Raw genomic sequence first — 21,389 nt, forward strand, 5'->3', positions numbered from 1 at the left:
AGGAAGAGCAGTTTTAGAAGGAAACACAGAGAAAGGATTTGTGAAACTATTCTGTGACAATATTACCATCATCTTCATGGCTGAAAAAATTCCTCTGTTGTGAGGAGTCAAGATGAGAACAGAATTCTGTTGGGAGATTTAAAAACATTATTGTGAAAGAGGCCTGATTCTTACAAATACTTAAATTCAGGACCACGGCTGCTCTTGAGTTATTTACTGTAAGACCTGCAAAAGTTAGTGGCTCCCAAAGAGAAGACTTCAGTTATGTGTTGGGGTATTGCCACAATACATTTCTATACCAGTGGCATAAAAATATATGTGAAGAAAATGTAAAAACTGTTAACCCTTAGAAAAATGGTAGGAACAGAGCAAACTAAAATGTCATAGACTAGATGACGATCTCCAATGTCTTGATGGACAGACAAGAATATATTACAGAATAAATTCTTGTTGAACCCTGAACCGTCCCACAATAAAAAGGGTTTAATTTTACATTTAAAAAATATTGCAATAGATTATGTAGAAAATTATGTAAAACTAAGCAGCAAAGCAATATCAGTCAAATGAATATACCAAATGTAGATATCAGCTAGCAAGGACAACAATGCAAAAATAATTATGTTAAAGGTTTGACATTCTTATTTGAATAGATGCCTTTGAAGATACCGAGAGACTCTTCTAGGGTCATTAAAAATACTAATCTTTAAAACTTAAAATCTGTTAAGGCATACAGTTATCAGTAGGAAGGCATTAGCAAACCTTTGTTAATAGTATGGTAAAAAACAATACAAGAATATTTAGGCACTTGAGAGCATGATTGTAATACAAGTCTAAATGTAGCTTTCCTGGTGGGATGCACTAAATTGTTTCCGTGGAGAGAGAAGCAGATATTACAAGGTTTTTGCTTCAAGTAAGTTTGACTTCAACCCATTTGTTATGCTCCCTCTAAAAACAGGTATAAAGTCAATGAAAAAAGATGAGAGAGAAAAATTACATAAAGTGACAAGACAAAATCTGACTCAATTTTCTTTGGTCACAGGTAGCTGCTTCTCTTGGTGGGGTATGGTTTCTTCAAAAGTAAGTTGTGGTGATAATTTATTGAGAAACTGGGGTATACCTTTTATTATTTTTTTTGTAAATAATGAATAAATTCTGCCAGAATTCTTTCTGGATAGTCACTATCTTATAGTCAACAAAACAGTTCATAGATGGATGACCTAATAAATACTTCGTGTAGGTGGTATCTGCTACCTCTGTAAGTGCTGGCAGTTGAATGGTTTATGCCTTATTATTGAGTACACAACAGTGTACACAAGATTTTCCTGGGTCACTCTAGGGATGCATGGACCTGATTATCGTCAATATACTGTGATTCAGAGGTGCTGGGGAAGACTTGCATAGGAACATTTTAAGGGAGCAGATTCTATAAGACCCCATTTGTAAAATTTCCTCTGCTCATCTATGAGGAATTCCCAGTAGTTACAGGGTCAGGAGTTGAAGGTTAAAACATACTGAGCAGTGGAAAAGCCAGTGGCTTTTAATCCCTGTTTTTGTCCTGCGGCAATGAGTCTGTATGTTTGAGTATAGAAGCATATGGTGATGTAGGTCTGACTGGAGCTAGAGTGATTTATGTTGATTTCTGTCTACATGAAGTCACTCAGGGCTTTGATTTTTATAGTATACCTGAAGAATTTTACATTCATAGGAATTCAGTTTTTTTAAGACTTAAACTATTTTTTCTGTTTAAAAGAATTGGGCGTATTTTCCTGGATTAGGTTAGGTTTGTCAGTGATTAAATAAGCATTAGGTTTGCAAGTGACTACGAGAGTAATTAATAATTTCTATTTCATACATATATAAAAATATTTTAAAAACAACTGGAAATATCTATAACTAACCATTAGCATAGTTTTAAAACAAATGGACACTGGAGTACTGTTTGGTTTAGTTTAGTTAATAAAAGAGGAAAAGCACACAGTTTCCAGTAATGCCTTTATTTTTAATTTCCATCACACAGGACAGCTTTGAAGGCAAATTCAACACAGTCAGAAAACAGCACCTCTGACAAACCTCCTGTGATTGTCACTGACACTAGCAGCTACTACATCATTTACATCTATGTAGGTGTGGCAGATACCCTGCTTGCCATGGGAATCTTCAGAGGTTTGCCCCTTGTGCATACACTTATAACAGTGTCTAAAACTCTTCATCAAAAGATGGTGCATGCAGTTCTTCATGCACCTATGTCAACCTTCAACTCTTGGAAAGCAGGTAAATGAGATGGGAGGTGATTGACTCATCTATGCATTTAATTTCAATTAAATGGTTTTCATTCTGTTGAAGGACAGTGTTGCCTTCCATTTACATTTTCAGTCAAGTGGAATGTTAGAAGTTTGCCACATAAGGTAATTTGTGAATCCTTTAATGAAACTTGATTGCACTTAAGTGTGACATATTTCAGTTGTCAATTCTGATTCTGAAATACCACCCTGTAAAAAAGAAAATTGGATAAAATAAACTATTAACTGTTCTGGGCAATAAAAGTAGAATAACTTCTAAAGAATAGACTTTGTCAGAAGCTGCAATAGAAAAGATATTGTCAGCTATGTCGTGAGTGACAAGGAATCAGATGTGGATGATAAATAGTGCTTTTTTTTATGAATAGTCCTACTAAAATGGCATAAAACATCAGTTAATGTGAATGATGGTACGCATATTCAAATTTAGGAGTTGATATAAAGCTCATTATATAACTGGTGCAACAATTTCCATCTCCCATTGTACATGAAATTCCTATCTTGTATGCTTCTTATTGATAAGTACTAGGTTACAGGAGACGCTGCTAAATGATGATACAACAATGGGCTTCTCCTTCATTTTCCCTTTTATTCTTTACTTTGTTGTTACATGATGTTTAATACAGTAATTCTACTCAGAAATTAAGAAACAGGTTACAAACCCATGCAAATGCTGATGTGCAAATTACCTGTGTATCACAGGGCCTGCTGAACAAGGGGTACTGACCTTATGCTTTGTGCCTCTGTTTCTTCCCCTTTTATTTTTTTTTTTTTATATAATTATATTTTCCTGGTTTTTTCTTCCAAGAGCTGAAACAGAAGTTGTGTAGCCAAATTTCTCCAGGGGGACAGAAACTGTAGCTCCACTAAACTGTAATGGAATTGCTTGTACTTGAGAAGATCTTGTACTTAATATTATCTATTCAGAAAAAGTTGTACTTTTTGTTAAAGTAATAAATGTGGGATTTGGGGGGCAGTAAAATGTTATACTTACTTTTTTCTTAATCCATAGGTGGTATGCTTAACAGATTCTCAAAAGATACAGCAGTACTGGATGACTTACTTCCACTTACAGTATTTGACTTCATTCAGGTTTGTAGAATAAAAGTTGTAACTTTTGCTGTCTTATAGCAATGTCATATTTCAGCTGTACATCTTGCAAAAGAAATCATATTATTTTTTTCAATCTATGTATCTACATAGCTGCTTATCCTGTAGGTCAGCTTTATTGCTTCATTTTTGAGTACTAGTCTCTATGTGTACTTACCTCCACTGTTTATGCAAACCACTCTTACTACTCAGGCTCAGAAATATTTTTGCCCTGCAGACCCCTACAGGACAAGTATCCCTGCTGCTGCCCAGATTCAACTGTAAGTCATAAAGGGCATTCCTAATTCTTTCTGTTATCATGGCTCAAGTTTAATGGTTTTTAATGCTATTCTTTGATTGCATTCAGTCACTTTCATAACTTCCCCTCCTTAAGCTCTTCTGTTCCCAGTTTGCTACCATCACCCTTAGTTTATTTCTCTTCTGTTGAATATATTCTTGACTTTTCTGTTCCTTTATTGTCTATGGAAATGCCAGCTTTTCCTTATATTGAACTGGTTCCCAAAACATTTTAAAAACAGAAGCAAATCTTCCCTGGTGCTCCTGCTTCTCTCTGCATTATTGAGGTGATATACAGGCCCAACTTAACCAACCCAAACACTCTCCATCTATGAGTTTGCCTGCTTTATGATCCCTACCAACATGATGATCTAATAAAGACAGAATTTCTTTCCCTATATCTTTTTGAGTAATTGATAACCTTGACTCATGGCTTCAGAAGGGCCAGTGCAGGTTGACATGAAGAAGACTTTACTTCACGTCCTGATGATGCCATGAGGACTTGCTGAATGAGCAAACATAGGCATTGGGACTCTCTGAATCAACAGTATAATCTTCAGTGTGACTTTCTGATACAACCATTTTGTTTCTGATATTTTGGATCTACCATGGGGATGTTATTCCAGAAGCATGTTAATTAGTCTGTCTCTACATTTTGAACTTTCTACAAGAAACTGACTAGTTTTTCATGTTTTCAAGAGGAAGGAAAATCCCAATATTTGGCTTTTCTATTCTGATGCCTTTCAGAGGTTTAACTATACCCTATTGTCCCATAGATTCACCTCTCTCTCCTCAGTCTCAACTGCAGAGGCTTCTAGACATGCATTATAAGCTGCCTTGTCTTTCCAGGTTCTTCTGCTGAAGAACCTACCCACTGTCTTGAATAATTTTAACAGTCATTCCTTCACAATCAATTTTTTCTGGTCCTCTATTGATTCAGACTTCCATGGACTCTGCTAATTAACAAAGTCAGATTACTCTGAAAGATACAGAGAAATTATAAATAGGACTTTTTCTTTCTGATGATTGTTGAAGAGTCACAGAACGTGGAGGGGATGTGTGGACCTGGAACCCCTCCAACCCCTCTGTTCAAAGCAAGTTCAACTAAAGGAGGTTGCTCAAGGCTGAGCTGGGTTTTGGATATCTCCAAGTTCTCTGAGTAATGTGTTCCAGTGTTTGACCTTCCCCATGCTAGAAGTGCCTTTTCTTATGTTTAAATGGAATTTTGTGCATTTCAGCTTGTGGCCATTACCTCTTCCCAGCCATTGAAAAGAATTTGGCTCAAGCACATATGGTCCATAAGAAATACCTACTAGTGTTTATATAAACAGAATATATTTTTAATTATATAAATGATAAGAAACTTCATATACAGAAACTTTTATAATTTATATTAGTATAATAAGTACCAGTAGATAGTTATATAAAGTGATGAGATCCCCCTAAGCCTTCTCTAAAGGCTAAACCCAGTTCTATCAACCAGTTCTCGTTTCCTGGAGATCCTCCATGTGAGATGCTGCTGGCACATACTGCTTGTCCCTAAGGTTTAATATAGCCTCACTCAAAAGTTCATAGTGAACTCACTGAACATTTATGCCTGTGATCATGACTGTTTTCCCCTAAATGTTAAGCTCCTGTTGTTTAATCAAACTGGCTGTTGCAGTCACTGCCACCCTGAACGCTTGCTGAGTTGCTTTCTCCACTCTCACCTGCATTTTCCCAACTGGGAAACAGTGGAACATGTCTCCCCATCTGGCCTCTGTCCCAGGGCTGAAAGCTCAGCATCTGGGGCACTGAAATGGGCTGCAGAAGCCCTCTACTGCCATTTCTCAACTGTATGCCAATACAGTTGGCTTGTGGTTTAGATTTTTGTTTCTGACTTTTTAGAGAAAACATAATCTTCTTTAGGCTTTAGACTTTAGGCTTACTTTGGAGTTTATGAGATAACACAGATTTTAATATTCAACTTTTTAGTGAAATAACCGTGGGACCAGCAGTTAGGACAATATGACATCATGATGACCTTTACAAAATTTGAGTAAATGACAGAAACGGGAATTATAACAGTCACTGAGTGACTAATCTCAAGTAATGTGAGAACTGTATAACTTGGCTCAATATCACTTGAATAGCTCATTTGCTTCTTAACAATTAGAGGGAGATACAAGTGTTACTAATTTCCGCAGTTTGAAGTAATGAGTAAACACAAATCCATTCTTGAGTTGCTGCAGACCAGTGCTAAACAGCCTGCACAAGCGTAACCCACACATATCACTGTTCTTTAAGAGAAGTGAGGAAAATAATGAAAGAACTCATAGGATCATAAAATTGTTTTAGCTGGAAGGGACATTAAAGATCATCTAGTTCAAACTCCCCCTGCACAGGCAAGGACACTTTCCATGAGATCAGGTTTCTCAGAGCCCCTTTCAACCTGGCCTTGAACATTTCCAGGAGTGGGGCATCCACAACTTCTCTGGGAAACCTGTTCCAATGCTTCACCACCCTCACAGTAAAGAATTTATTCCTAATATCTAGTCTAAACCTGCTCTATTTCAGTTCAAAGCCATTCCTCCTTTAGCTAGTTCAGCTGTAATGTAGTTTTTTTTCATATGTGATGCTGATACTGCGTTTCTCGGATTTCTGATGAAAAATAAAAAGTGGTAGGAAACTTAGAATGTGCTTACCTGTTCATGAAAGACCTCTAACTTGGAATTTAAATCCTTCCTTGAGTTTATTTGAACGTAGTAGCAAAAGCACCCACTACAGGTTTCTTCTTAATGTGAAATTAGTTTTGCTTTCCATCTGTTTCTTTGCTGACTGGTCATTTGCAGTGATGTTTCAATGAAATGTTCATAATTTTGTCCAAATTGTCCATTTGCAGTTGGTTTATGCTGGTAAGTTTGCAGCTTGAAGCAGTTGTTTAGTGTTAGAAGTAACACTCTCATACAAAGAAGAACTTTGCTATTCTATGTACATTGGTATACTTGATTTTCTTTAGATTTAGACATGAGGCAAAAACAGTCTACCTGCTTAAGTCTCCTACAGAGTAAAGATCAAGACCAGATTTAGCTAAATCTGTCTGGAGCTATTGAGAATGAGGTCTTAAAATGGTAGTAGTCTCTAGCGGGTTAAAATAGATTAACTCTGAAACAATTTTGTTCCTTTAATCATCTGACACCTTTAAACACCTTTTTATTTCTCCTGAAACTGCTAATTTGTCATACCACAAGTTCTTGTACAACTTATTTCCTGTGTTCTGATCAGGAGGAGCAGTAGTGTTAGTTTCATATATGAGTTACAGTCCCTTGAGCTAGCAAAGAAGGAAAACTCACTTTTTCTGATCCTCAGCAAGACTGCTTTGCCCAGAATCTGCAGGAGGAGACTGTCACACAGCTCCTGTCAGTCTTGCACACCTAGTCCAGACAAGACAGGGACAACAGCAGTAGGTTTGGTAGGTGGCTGCAGATATTGTAAATGTAGTTCTTATAATTTTAAGTAGAGAGTGAGTGCCTAGCTACTATTGTTTTTGTGTGGCTTCATATTTTAGAAGCCTGCAATACTGATTGTACTAGGGAAAACATTTCTTCCATCTATTAAAAAAGATGGCAGATTATTGCAACAGGTTATGGATCTGGTCCAAGTTATTCATTATCTTTTCATGGAGATTTGTTCTCAGCTGCAAGTCTTCTTAGGTTAGCACTTCATGTTTGTAGAAACAGTACATAGTTGCCATAGGAAGGAGAATCATCACCAGTCTCTAGTCTATAAAATGACAAGTTTGCTATATCAATAGTATTTTTCTTTCATTCTACAGTTAATACTGATTGTGATTGGCGCTATAACAGTAGTCTCAATATTAGAGCCCTACATCTTCCTGGCATCAGTGCCTGTGATAGCAGCCTTTATTCTGTTAAGGGCATACTTCCTCCACACTTCTCAACAGCTGAAACAACTGGAATCTGAAGGTAGGAGCAGCAAAATTGGTAGACTTTTAAATCCACAACAAATCAATTGAGAAGTGATTCACCCTTTCTCCTCATTTTTGCCTCTGCTCTTGCAAGATGACATTGTCTTTGGGAGCAGAACACATATCTCCTTAAAGTCAGGGCTGTTCTGATCCAGCCAATACTGAGTGCTCTGCTGCCAAAGAGCAATAAAAAGGCCTTTAAAATATGGCCTTTATCACCACTGCAGCTGAAAACAAAGTCTTGACAGTTTTCTTGAGAGTAAATGTAACTTGCAAAATTGTGGTCAGACTTGGTATGTACCCTTTGAGTTTTCTTCTTTGTAAGAAAAATTTTCAATGGATATCTCTTGATCACAAAGAGTTCTTATTTCTGAATAAGTTATTTGATTAAATTTCCTTCCTCTCCCCCCCATTAAGAGACAAAAATGTTCTAAGTAAAATTAAAAACCTCATTTGGAAGTGTGAATTTGCAGACCATGTACTGCTGCCTGGCTTTGCAGCAAACTGGCAGATCGTCAGCAAATCAGTCCTGAATCTTAAACAGTGGTGATCCTCTTCTCTTTTACTTAAGTGTAATTCTGGAGTTCCTCAGATCTAAATTTGAATTTCTTTGATGTTCACAGGGATCCAGCACTGGCTCACCACTTTTTATGTAATGCAAGATCTGCTTAAAATTACCATGTCAGTGCAGTTGAATCTGGAGCATTAAAGTACTCTGCCTATGCTAAGAAAGCTTCATATATCAAAGTTATCAAAACTGTAGGAATTAATTTTGGCTGGGGAGGAACAGACTTTCTCTTGTGGCATCCTACAGAGGGCCAGGAGATTCCCCAAGTAGATATGAGACAAGTAGTTATGTGATAATTATGAAGAATTATTGTGATCCTTTCCTGCCAATACACTGAATGCAATTTCAACCCATTCTTGCAAAGACTGTTGTTGTATATCCTTTGTTAGGATTTCTTCAGTCATGTACTTTGACAACATGTGTAAATTACACACTGGCAGTAGTTACGCTGCTGTGAGGTAGAGCATGGGGGGCTGTTTGAATTGTATCAAAGGCATTTGCTCATGCATGTTTATGTTGTTCTAATTTAAATACTTTACAGCTCGGAGTCCAATTTTCACCCATCTTGTCACAAGCCTAAAAGGGCTGTGGACACTGAGAGCCTTTGGGCGGCAGCCGTATTTTGAGACCTTATTTCACAAAGCTCTGAACCTACACACGGCAAACTGGTTCCTCTACCTGTCAACACTGCGCTGGTTCCAGATGAGGATAGAAATTATTTTTGTTGTCTTTTTTGTTGCTGTGGCATTTATCTCTATCATAACTACAGGTATGGTAACTCTACCCCAAAAATGAAATGGAAGTGTGCTGCTTCTTTTTAACAGCTCAGCTTTAGAAAATTCAGAAAGAAATAAACTGTTGCAGAATTTAGCATACATTGGAGTCATTGATTTAAGTATGTCATAACAGTAAACCCAATTTAATTAAAATATAAATAACACCATTATTGCCAGCAGTCTGATATTGTAGAGGACTCATTAAAGGGATTAATCAGAAAATTATAAATAAAGGGACAAAACTTTAATTTTCTTGATAGTAAATTGCTGTAAAATTTTCTCATGAATTTGAAACTGCATTACTGTTCCGAGAAGTTTGGATGTTGATCACACCTGTGCAGCTCAAAGGTTTTTAGTAAATAGAAGTTAATGTTCCTCTCACTTGCAAATGGTTAAGACATTAAAAGTTTTAATATCCTTTTAAAGTCCACACCATTAGGAGAAATTTTCATCTAGTTCTTTAATTCCCAACTCACTGACCCATTTTTGTATGTGAAATTTTGCAAATTCTATTCAAAATCCCCTGAAAAATGACTCACCACTCCTAGTAAACACAATATACGAATGAAAATCACACTGTATCTTACTGGTATTTGAAGTGGTGCCCATGACTTGCCAGGTGTAGCCAGCCTCAAACAAACAAAAAGTAGGAGTGTGATGTCCCAGAAATATTAATAATTAATAATTAATTTCTGTGGAAAAATTCAGCTAGAGATTACTTCAAATACAGTTTTTTATTCACTGTGCTTTAGTTATGTTTGGACATGGTTCTACCTCCCCGAGTTTTACTCTAACTTCGTGTGCAGGATCTATCTGTATGCAGTTTCAGTACTATGGTTGCTGATTAACAAGAGTTTGATGATTATATGGAGGAGATTTTTAAATCTAAAAATACTCATATTTCTCTCAGCTGTACTTTAGTGTTGAAAAGGAGTTAAATAAGAGCTTGCAATTTATCAAATATTGTATAGTTTATGAAATGCTATCCTCTGTTTTCTGTAGAAGGAGATCTAGCTCTCCTTACAAAAGAAGACACCACACATACTTCTGTATGAAAATAGGCACTTACAATACTTTTGTTACTAAGGAGATTTCTAGTTCCCCTTCCATTCATGGGAAATAGTATTCTCTGCTGCCCTTCTCATTTCTTACTCTGTGTCCTTAGTAGTTTGGGTTTTTTAGGAAAATAATTTCTTGTGTTAGTTGTCCTGGATGTTTTTTTCATCTTTCCACCATTATAATCCTTACTGTTATAATAGGCCCTTGGAGCAACACTAAATTTCTTTTCTTAATCTATCAATTTTCATGAGGAATATGTTGCTTTTATTGCTTACTTTTACATTTACTTATATAATGAGATGTCTATTAAAAAAGCAGGAGGAGGTTTATTGAAGAAAACTATATAAGGAATGAAGAAATCATAGAAAGGCATTTGCCTTAAATTCTCAATTCCATTTAACACATGGTGAGGTTAAAAATCAACAGTGTGGTATATTAAATGCTTATATTGTATTGTATGAAGTAATAAAGGAAAATCCTTGGGAAATCCCATTGTTACAGCTGACAATTAAAGCTAAAAAATTTACACCTGCATCTTTGTGAAACACTAAGGAGAACATCCTCTATTTGTCAAAGAAATGAAAATGTAAGCCATTTTGAATTTTAAAGTTGTTAGCTGTGTGTGGTGTTTTAGTTAGATAAGAGTAATTTCACAGATTCGTATGTGTTGGAAAAAGGGAAGTCAAATCAAGATTGCAGAGACCTGATTCTGTTTACAGGTTAAGTACCAAGATTTAACTTTTTCTTCTGCCAAGCAAGATTAGGGTTTCTAGTCAGGTGTTTAACTGTGATTTAGCTCTTAGTCCTTTTTATGATTAACAAACCCATGTTTTCTCCATGAAATGAAAGAGGAGAGAGTATGAATATGCATTTTAAGATATACATGCTAATTTTATGTTTTCTAATGGCTTTTTATTTACATAGAAATGGAATGTGTTTTTCTCTCCACAGGTGATGGACCGGGTACAGCTGGAATTATTCTTACTTTAGCTATGAACATCATGGGAACCTTGCAGTGGGCAGTAAACTCAAGCATAGATGTTGATAGTTTGGTAAGCAAAAATGCACAGTGCTGGGCTTTCTTTTGAGGAATTGTCTTGTTGATTATGGTTGTGCAGTGAATTCTCTTCAGAGTTGAATATTACACAGGTGTGTCAGAAAAGTTTCCCTCATACCTTTGATAGCAAACTACTGGTTTTGGGATGTCACAAACTGAGTTTTTCCATGATCAGAAGTTTTTCTGGCCTGGAATAAGCAACAGCAAATACTTGCATTTGAGGATTCAGATTGCAGATGTAGCAGCGATAGGAAAACCTTGAAAAGGCCTGGGGTTATTTTGTTATGATTATATTTCCTGTATTTATATATATAAAATATTCCTTCCTTGGTCTACTTAGCTTTGCATAGCAGATCACAATAGATGTTTTTGAGTTCCTTTTACCTATTATCAATAGTGATTTAAAAATCTGTCCTTGACTTTCCTGGCAGTCTTTTTCTGGTGTTATGTAAAATACCCTCAAATTGCAGTTGTACATAATTTTAATAGGTAAGACTGGCTTTAGACTATTTCACATGGTCAGCTTCTCATCACCTATTTGTTGAGATATGTGAAGCAGACAGGAAACTCATAAAAGAATATGTTTGTTCTTACACTTTTCATCATACATTAGCTTAGATACATGAACTTCACTCATTCTAGGATCTTAGACAGAATTTGTGTAACAAAATACTGCAGTCTTATAAACCAAAAAAAAATTCTGAGAAAAAAGATCTCCCACATCCTGTCTTACCTGCTCTGAACCCTAAATTAGCTTCTCGAGCCAACCGTTTCAGTATTGGAAAACAAAAAAAAATTACAGAAAATTCCAGAGTCCCTTAAATCGTGACTAATTGAAATTAATTGTCATATTAAAAATACATAATTGGGGCAGATGGTGACAGTGAAGCAATATTTGCAAGGCTGACATTATTTTTTTTTAAAAAAGAATCTATTCAACTAGATGCATCCTGAGAGAAAGCATTAAAAGCCTCAGAACAAGGAATTAACCACTTAGAGCATCTAATCTCTTGTTTGCACATGTGACTGCTGATAGTTGAGAATGATCTGAATGATGGCCATTCAGAAGTGTTTCCTATCCACCAAACATTTTATGCTAGCTCCTCCTTTGCTTTGTTTTGAACAGCCTGTCTTGAAGGGCAAGCACTTTGTGAAAGGGCTTCATTGCCTTCTTCAACTGCAAGACCTGCTGAACAGTAGTTACACGACTAAAAATGAAGTAAAATGTGATGTTGGTAAATCACAGAATTTTTAGGGTTGGGAGGGACCTCTGGAGATCCTCTTGTCCAACTCCCCTGACGAGGCAGGGTCACCTAGAGCACACAGGAACTCCCCACAGGTGGGGTTTCAATGTTTCCAGAGAGAGAGAGACTACAATCTCTCTGGGCAGCCTGTTCAGTGCTCTGTCATCCTCAATGTGAAAAAGTTCTTACATTGAGGTGAAACTTTTAATGGTTTAGTTTATAGCCATTGTTCCTCGTTCTGTCGCTGGGCACTGCTGAGAAGAGCCTGGTACCATCTGACACACGCTTTGAGCTATTTATATGCATTAATGTCATCCCCTGTCAGTGCTCTCTAGACTGAACAGGCCCAGCTTCTGCAGCCTCTCCTCATAAAAGAGATGCTCTGGACCCCAAATGATCTCTGTGGCCCTTCACGGGACCCTCTCTTTGTCTCTCTTGTTCTGAGGAGCCCAGAACTCAACACAGCGTTCCAGATGTCGCCTCACTAGGGCCGAGCAGAGGGGCAGGATCATCTCCCTTGCCCTGCTGGCCATACCCTTCCCGATGCACCCCAGGTCACCACTGGTCCTCCTGGCCTCAAGGGCACATTGCCAGCTCATAGTCAATTTGTCATCCACCAAGACTCCCTGGTCCTCCTCTGCAAAGCTGCTCTCTAGTAGGTCAGCCCCCCAAAACAAAATCAGCAACAGCCATGTTCCTTCACTTGGCTCTCATTTGTGAACTCCATCCCCTGTAAGGCAGAATGTGATCACTTTAAGTATGAAAATCTGTATACAAATCATGTGTGCATATTACATGGCTTAATACAAAATGAAGGTGTTTCACAAGAGCAACAGGAAGTCTTACTGCAGGATTCAGAGGGTGCTGGACACAATAGTGCTTTAATAAAGAAGAACTTCCCTTTTTTAAAAGTACAGCCATCTTAAAATGTCACCTGTTAGTAGCAACAAGAAAGTAACTCCCTTTCCCTTGGAAAGGAAGTCTCAAATTGCTCTAGACATTTCTGAGTACTTTTGCTCTGTGTTAAGAAAAGGACTGTGCTGGAGCACTGGTTATGTTATGTGTTATATTATATTATTGACAGCCTTCTGAGGTCCATCAGGTTACAGTGGATCCTCTGGACATCTTTTAGCAGTGGATAACTGCCCACCCTCATTACATGAATTTTTAGACTTCCCAGATGAGAAATTAATAAATATTGCTGGCAGGATGGTTGTCTTGACATTCAAAAGCTGTTCCTGTGCACAAGCAGATAAAAATAGCTTAATGGTGTCAAGATAATAAAAATGCTTCATTGGGTGATACAGATGTATTTATCATTTCCTACTCTGTAGTCTCTGCATTTAGCACTTCCTTCTTCAAAGTACTTTAAAATTATTTGGCTAAAGATGTTTTGCAAAGGGTTGCCTGACTTAGTAGTCTATTTAGTTATACTCTATTTTTCTCTCTAGAGGTGGTTTGAAGCTCCCTACAGGACCAGATTGACTAGAATTGGCACATTCTCCCCATGTCTCCAGTTACAGATACACACACACTGCTCTAGTTGACATCACTCTTGCCTTTCCTTGAGCAGCTGTGATATCTGTGTTTACAAGCCTGCAGACAAGCATGCCCAAGTGAATAGCACACTTGTAGGTAGCAATCTTTAGTTGTCATATAAGCTTGAGTTTTCTGCAAGTGGTTGAAAGCCATGTCCAAAGGAGTAGCTGGCCAAACAGATGGGTAGGTGGCAAATTTGACTTTATTCCACACAATCTCCTTCGTGAGCTTTCCATGACACTGGCACACAGATTGAAGAATCTGAGTTCCTAGGTTGGTTTTTATTTCTACATACACAGATATTGTCTTCCAAACAATTTTTGTTGAACAGGCTTGACTTTAAATTAAAAATCCCTATTGTCTCTTAATACCCCACAATGGTAATGGTAATGGTTTTGGCATTTCATTCTCTACAGCCCTGATACTTTGTCTGCTCTGCCTTTATTTAAAAACAAACAACCCCCAAACCCCCTTTTCCCCCCCAGAAACATACATAGTCACTACAACAGCTATCTGTTGTTTCATTTAAAGCTAGGGATTAGGCTAGATTTATTGTTTCAATTTGATAATTTCTGCTAATATCCTTTCAGCTGGTTTTCAGTCTTTTTTTATACTTCTAGGCTGTCTTGTAGTGTCCCAAATTGTTTTTTCCCCTTCATAAGGAAATAAAAAATAATTTTTTCAGTAAGTGCTGCTTTCACTGATAAGCATTAGCTAGTCCCAGTGGACTATTTAAATGGTTTCTAACCTCTTCTTTCACTGATGTATATCCTGCAGTAGCAGTGCTTTAATGGTGAAGGACAGTTCCTTTTTTCAGGGAAAGAGACAATGCCATGCTTTTACTGTTGCCAAGATTACTTATATAAGGAGATATAAAAAGAATCCCCCAAAGAGATATTAAAACCCCACCTGCTAAACGTCACAGTGCCCAACCCTGTACATCAGGGATGCTGAAGAATTAAAGCAATACAGGGTAGGGAAGAAGACTAAATTTAAAAATACAGCTGTGAAAAATAATGGTGCTTTTACAGATGATTTTTTATGCTTTTATATTCCCATACCTTTAACCTCTTTTAACCTGCTCAATTGATTCTTTTTTTTTTAAATCTAGGATATGATCTTATTATTGTTTTTACTACTGTTGGCAGAAAACCTGAGAATACTGTTAATTTCCAAAGTTTAAATTAAAGTAGAGTAAATACTCGACTGTAAAATCTGCATCAGAATGGCTGTCCTCAAAGTGGAGTGTTGGTCTTCTGGAAGGAAACATAATGAAGAAAAAAATCTTTAGAACATTCTCTTTTCTGCCTGCCTGCACAGCAGTGTGATAAAGAGAAAAAAAATCAGTAAAAGTTTTAAATGAACCAAGTATTTCATTTTTGCAGTTCAGAAGAGAAGTATACATCCTATAAGTGCACCCAATATGTAACAGCAGATGATGTGGAACCTTGGTAAAACCGTATGTTCTGCCTACCAGGCCAGCTTTGGCTCAATGACTTAATGCACGGGATTTTTTACAACAGGAACCATTGGACCAATCCCCCACAGGATCTCCCAGCTGCACTTTCCAAGCAGTGGGTTTGTGAGGAGGTGATGTCTGGCAACACAACCATTGAATACTGTGTGTGTCTGGTCTGAAGAGAGTGCCTGCTCTCTTTTTAGCAGAAGAAAACACAGAGCCTGATTAAATTAATTCTGTTATCTTACTTGTAAAATAATTACTTCTTCCACCTTCTGGAAATATGAATTATATAATTATGTTATGAATTCTCCTTCAAAGTTAAGAAGAGTTTAAGTGATATTAATGAGAAAATAAATTAAAGAATTTGCAGTGCTACTAAAATTTCAGCAAAATAAAATTAGGCAAGGCTAAAAATAGTGTACTATGCTATAGACTTAGGGATGAAAATAGTAAATATACTCCTTTATTCAAAAGCACTAGTTAAAGAACATGAATATAGCTGGCACAGTGCTGATGGGAAAAATGGATAAGAAACTTGCTGTCACCTATCCTATACCTGTCATTATGGATGACAGAACATTTCTACCTGTGAAAGGAAGAATGGATATTTTTGTAAAATGTTCCTGACATGCTACATTCTGCCCAGATTTAAATCATAGTTCAAGCTATAGAACAAGGAATTCAGAATTGATTTTAAAATTATAATACGGTCTAAAATATGTGCATACGTAACTGACAAGTCTGTCAGGGGAGCTAGGACATTGAGATTAAATTTTCTTTTGTGTAGAAAGGCTGTTCATCCAGCTGGCTTCACAGCAGACGTTAGACAGTGTGTTGTGGTCTGACCTCTTGGGCAGTTATGGGGAATCTCGGCCTGTACAAACAGTCACAGCTCTTGATGAAGCCAAGACCTTAAAGAAAGACCTTTGTTTCTAAAATGGCTATGTTTCTATAAAGCTAAGAATTATGAAAACAAAGGTACTATCAAATACCAGTCAAAATAACTGCATGGTGCGCATTGTGGGATTTACTATTGACAGTCAGATGGGGAGAAAACTGTCAGCCTGATCTGAGGTCTTGTTTGTGACATCAAAAAGAGCTGACATATATACATGGATATGATGATGACCATGCTTTTCTGTCTTGCAAAGTGGTTGAGATGGAAATAAGAATTGATGGGCTTGTGTGTTAGCACACTTTTTAGAACTTCTGTCACAATTGTGTTTCAAGATGCTGAGATATAAGCTATCATCCCAGTATTCCCTTGCATTTACTTCCACATAGAAAATCTACCCAACAGTATTTCAGTTGGGATTGAGGAGCAAAAATGAATTGCACCTAATGTGTCAAGTAGAAACACTTTTCAGAAAGAATATAAAAGCAGTTAAACAAAGATGTACAAAGGGTTTTCCATTATAGCACTAAACAGAAATATATTTCTGAGAATACAGATTAGAGAACAAATTATGTTTACAAGAACAAGTTTTTGTAAAGCAAGGAATCTAATTAATTAATTAGTTGGACTGAGGCACTTACCTGAATGTAAAGGGAAGTCACGTCTTCTATAAGTAAGGAGCTGAAACTTATTTCTTGAACAGGAGGAAAATAGGACATTTTGAAGGCTTTAGGACTGCCAGCATGAACTGCATTCTCTGACAGTATGTGAGGGATTACAGCATCTACAGAATGGATTTTAATGTTAACCTAAACTAGCTATGTGTTGGAGGACAAGAAGCAGATAGAGAAGCTTGACAAAATCAAAGTTAGGCTTGCAAATGGCTCAAAAGCTGGATAAATACTTGATCCTAATTTTCACTGAAAAGGCAGTGTTTAATCTGTGGAATTAAAAGTGGAGCAGAAGGTTGAAATGGGATTTATAATATCTGAGGTGGAATTACATGGAAACCAGCTAGAATCCTGGTTTTCCTAAATTGTACAGTTTTTGGAGGGACACATACCTGTGAACCCCTGTGAGTCAGTCCATCTAAAATCATAACCTTCAGCTAGGGGTGATTTGGTTCTGCAGCTGGACATTTCACTTACACCTGTGAAACCAGACTGCAACAATGCCATCCATACCAGGTAGAGCAGACCTTGCACCCAGGTGTTCAGGAAGAACTGGCTGAGAGGCTGGAAATCATAAAATGGCCACTTCAAATAAATAAAACAAGCTGGCAGTGGTGGTGACATGTGACAAAATAACAACTGTCAATTTTTGCTGAGAAGGAGAAATGAGAAGTCACTGATACCACCATCAGTCTGTTAGTGTGATAGCACCTGTCTTTAGAAACTATTTTCTATAACTAAAAATGTGATGCATATAGGTTGGAGTCACTTAGATTTACTGACATTAGGGTTGCATCACCGTATCCTCAGAACTGTGTCTGATGATTTATTTTCCAGACAATAGTAATGTAATAGATCTCATTTACCTTCAGGAAAGCATTGACTGTGGCTCTGTTTCAGGAATTAAATAAATGAAGGATATCAGGATTATTATAAGAACTGTAAAGTGTTAATGAGTTAGTCAGAAAGGAAATGGCATTAAGCTGTATTATGTATTAACCTGTAGGGAGGCTACTCAACAAAGATTAGATTGCTGATTGAGCTAATTTTAATCTTTTTAAAATGCTCTCAACAAAATAAAAAAAAGTTGTTGAAGAAATCTGCCAATGGCACAAAGCTGAAAGGCAGTGTTGGCATAAAGGATCCTGGGAGTTTAAATGTATTAGGTGACCTCAAATGGCAGGTATTAAATAGATTCCACTAACGAAAGTGCAAAGTCTTGGATTTAGAGATGGCTAAGAATAACCTCAGTGGTAAGTGAGGATCTTGGTTAGAAATGGCTAAAATGGAGGAAAGCTTGGCTGAACACCCCTCAGTCAAAGGCTGACTATAAGATGTGATTGTGAAAAAAATAGTGTATGATCCTAGGATGTGTTAATGCAGATATTCCTAATATAGAATAAGGAATTAGCAATGCATTTGTATAATGTCCTGGTAAAACATCATCCAAAATGCTGCATACATTCTGGTCAGACAGGAAAGCTTGATTTGAACTGGGGAGTTTGGAGAAGGAGAACATGGATTAAGAAAGAGGCTTAAACCTGGATTTTCTTTAGTCCTGGAGAACAAAGGGTGATCTGATCTAAGGTGTCCCTCCATAAATGAATGGGGAAAGCAGCTAGTAAAAGGAGTTATTTAGAATTTAAAATTAATAGAGTTCTAACCGCAAAGTTGTCCATAAAGCAGAAAATGTTTTCTGGCCACCTGAGCAGAGAAGCTGTAGTGAAGGAAATTAATTATTTATTGACCCTTGATCCATTTAAAAAAATAAGATCAAGAGGCTCCTTTCTAGCCCCATGTTCCTTTGAAAATGCACTAAGACTGCTACTAGCAACTTCTGTCTGATGTTCATGAACTACAGGACTTTATTATTTTACCTAATATATATAATTACTGATCCAAAATTCACTATCATGGAACTTCCTACTAATTTTTTTTTAAATTATAATTTCTCATAAATGCTCAACTGTTACTGTTTAATGATTGTTCTTTTTTTACTTAATGCTACTGTTTTTCATTTTTCAAATCCCGTGCAGTCTACTGATCTTTCGTGATCAGTCATTATTCAAAGAACTTCGGGTTTTGGGTAATCCCAAAAAAAACCTTCCTGAAGAGTTTAAGTGACCCATGTTGTTTTTATGATTATTCTTTGTCTTCCTAGATACAAGTCATCACTTTCCAAAATAGAATTTTTAAGATAGAAAGAGCTACTATGTCCATTTAAAAAGGAAGCAAGAATCACATGTTGGACCAATGTCAGAAGTACAAGTGCAATGGAATCTAGAGCTCTAGAGGAGAAGTAGCCTGCCTTTAAAGATTATATCACAGTATTGGTGTCTCGGTTTAAGACAATTTAAAAAGGTGGACACTTTAAAATTAGTTACCTCCCCTTAGTTTCAACCAATTTCTTTCCACCAATAATGAATAAGTAAGTAGATTTAAGTGAAAAAATAAGAGTGAAAAATAACAAGTGAAACAGCAACAGGAAGAAAAAACCCCTAGTAAATAAGCACTAGACTCGGCCTTTAGAAATGCTGCCGGGAACAAGAGGGACTTGGCTTGGGTGCCTTGACCTTTTCAAGGGACTGGCATCTCCCAAGTGCCCTGTAATTCCAGTTCCAGCCACACTAGGTCTTAAAGAGGCATTAAGAGTTTTTAGATACAGATAAGTATGGAACACAATAAAGTTGTTGGTTACTCGTTACAGTAGCTTACACAGAAAAAAGACTCCAGTGCTGTCTAGGAATTGGGAATAATTTTATTTCATTTGTGTTGTTAGTTTAGTATGAATTACAATTAGAATATTGTTTGTTTTGATTTGTAGATGCGGTCTGTCGGACGAATATTTAAATTCATTGACATGCCAACAGAAGAGACAAAAAGCATTAAGCCGCAGAAGAATAATCAGTTTTCAGATGCCCTTGTAATTGAAAACAGGCATGTGAAGGAAGAGAAGAACTGGCCATCTGGGGGCCAAATGACTGTGAAAGACCTTACAGCTAAATATGGTGAAGGAGGAGCTGCTGTACTAGAAAACATTTCCTTTTCAATAAGTTCAGGGCAGAGGGTAAGATACTGTTTTGCTGTGCTTTATCTAACTTCTATTAAGCTTAAGTAGAGAATTGTCACAAACCTATTCAATGACTTAAAGGGATTTTGAGTCTGGTAAGTTTTTCTAAATGAAATTGTTGCAACACAAAATATCTTCTAAACTAACTGAAGAACAGAAATGACTTCGGATAAAATACACGTGCAACAGTTTTCCAAGCTGTATTCTGGTGCCTGAGATTCTGCTGTTGTGGAGAGGGAAGGTTGCTGGTGAATGCAGGTGCTGGGGACAGCCTGACCCGGTGGGGCAGGGCACAGAAGAATACTGGCTGCCGTGCCAAGGGTAATGCACCGCTGGCTCCGGCGGCCGGAGGGTGGAGGTGCCGTCTCGCCCATTCCATGAGGGCTCTACGCCACCCTGAATTATTACAGACCATAAACAGCTCCATTCTTTAGAGGACCAACAAACCTCTGATTAATCTTTGTGCGTATTTGGGGTTGTGTTTAAGAAAGGGCTTTAGTTTCAGGACAGCATTTAGGTAGAAGTTTAACAGTTGGCTTCAAGTTCATGCTAAAGACCTATGCTTGCTGGAATGGGAAGAAAGGCTTGTGATTTCCTGAGCTGAAGCCTTATGGAGGAAGAGATTTCAACTGTCCCACATTAATGAGAAAGGTTCAGTGACAGCTCCCTGGCCTTGACATGAGGCACATATTCACTCCTAATTTGGATAGCACCAGTCTGCCAGGTTTGGTAGGTTTGTCTTGGTTTACATGAACTGAGTGTTTAATCTACTAAATTTGAGGGCACCAAAACTTTGAACTCAGCCTTTCCACTCTGCCTTTGAAAGAAAGACACCTGTGATTCCTGGAATGTGAAGATGCAGGTGCTGTTGCAGGCTGGTGGGTTTACTTCCTGGAAAATCCCTTGAAGCAGTGGTATAAGGAAAATGAAAGACATTTTTGTACTCTACAAAGAAGGGATAGAGCAGTAAAACCAGAAGTCCTCCTCTCAAGGACTGTGATTCAAGTTCAGTGATGAACCCTGGACTCAGATGCTCCTTAAACTGGAGATAATTTGTTTCTCCTGCATAGGTAGTACACCAAGAAGGAAACAAAGGAGTTTTCCTCTGCTGAGGGATGGAATTTCCACTTAATGGCTGTCCAGAAATTAAAGCGTATTATCAAACACCTCTTGAAGACTGACAGGCTTGAGCATCAATCACCTCTCTAGGAAGCCTGTTCCAGTGTTTGACCACCACCTTAGTAAAGAAATGCTTCCTAATGTCCAGTCTGATCCTCCCCCAGTGCAGCTTTGAATCATTCCTGTGTATCCTCTAACTGGATCTCGGGGATAAGAGGTCAATTTCCCCTCAGCCTCCTCTCCAAACTGGACATGCCCAAGTTCCTGTCCACTCATTGT

At 37.4% G+C, this 21,389-nt stretch overlaps 1 protein-coding gene across 1 annotated transcript in view; it reads left to right on the forward strand.

Annotated features, from left to right (window-relative positions):
* The window catches only part of LOC131592446 (cystic fibrosis transmembrane conductance regulator-like), an 87,073-nt gene that overhangs the window by 51,458 nt on the left and 14,226 nt on the right, over nt 1-21,389 (forward strand). The window contains exons 16-22 of the mRNA XM_058863960.1: nt 1,040-1,077; nt 2,018-2,271; nt 3,310-3,389; nt 7,498-7,648; nt 8,760-8,987; nt 11,005-11,105; nt 19,746-19,988. Of these exons, the coding sequence (XP_058719943.1) occupies nt 1,040-1,077; nt 2,018-2,271; nt 3,310-3,389; nt 7,498-7,648; nt 8,760-8,987; nt 11,005-11,105; nt 19,746-19,988 (1,095 nt within the window). The remainder of the gene's footprint in view (nt 1-1,039; nt 1,078-2,017; nt 2,272-3,309; nt 3,390-7,497; nt 7,649-8,759; nt 8,988-11,004; nt 11,106-19,745; nt 19,989-21,389) is intronic.

This window comes from Poecile atricapillus, chromosome W (genome assembly GCF_030490865.1).
Source record: "Poecile atricapillus isolate bPoeAtr1 chromosome W, bPoeAtr1.hap1, whole genome shotgun sequence".
In the NCBI taxonomy this organism is placed as follows: domain Eukaryota; kingdom Metazoa; phylum Chordata; class Aves; order Passeriformes; family Paridae; genus Poecile; species Poecile atricapillus.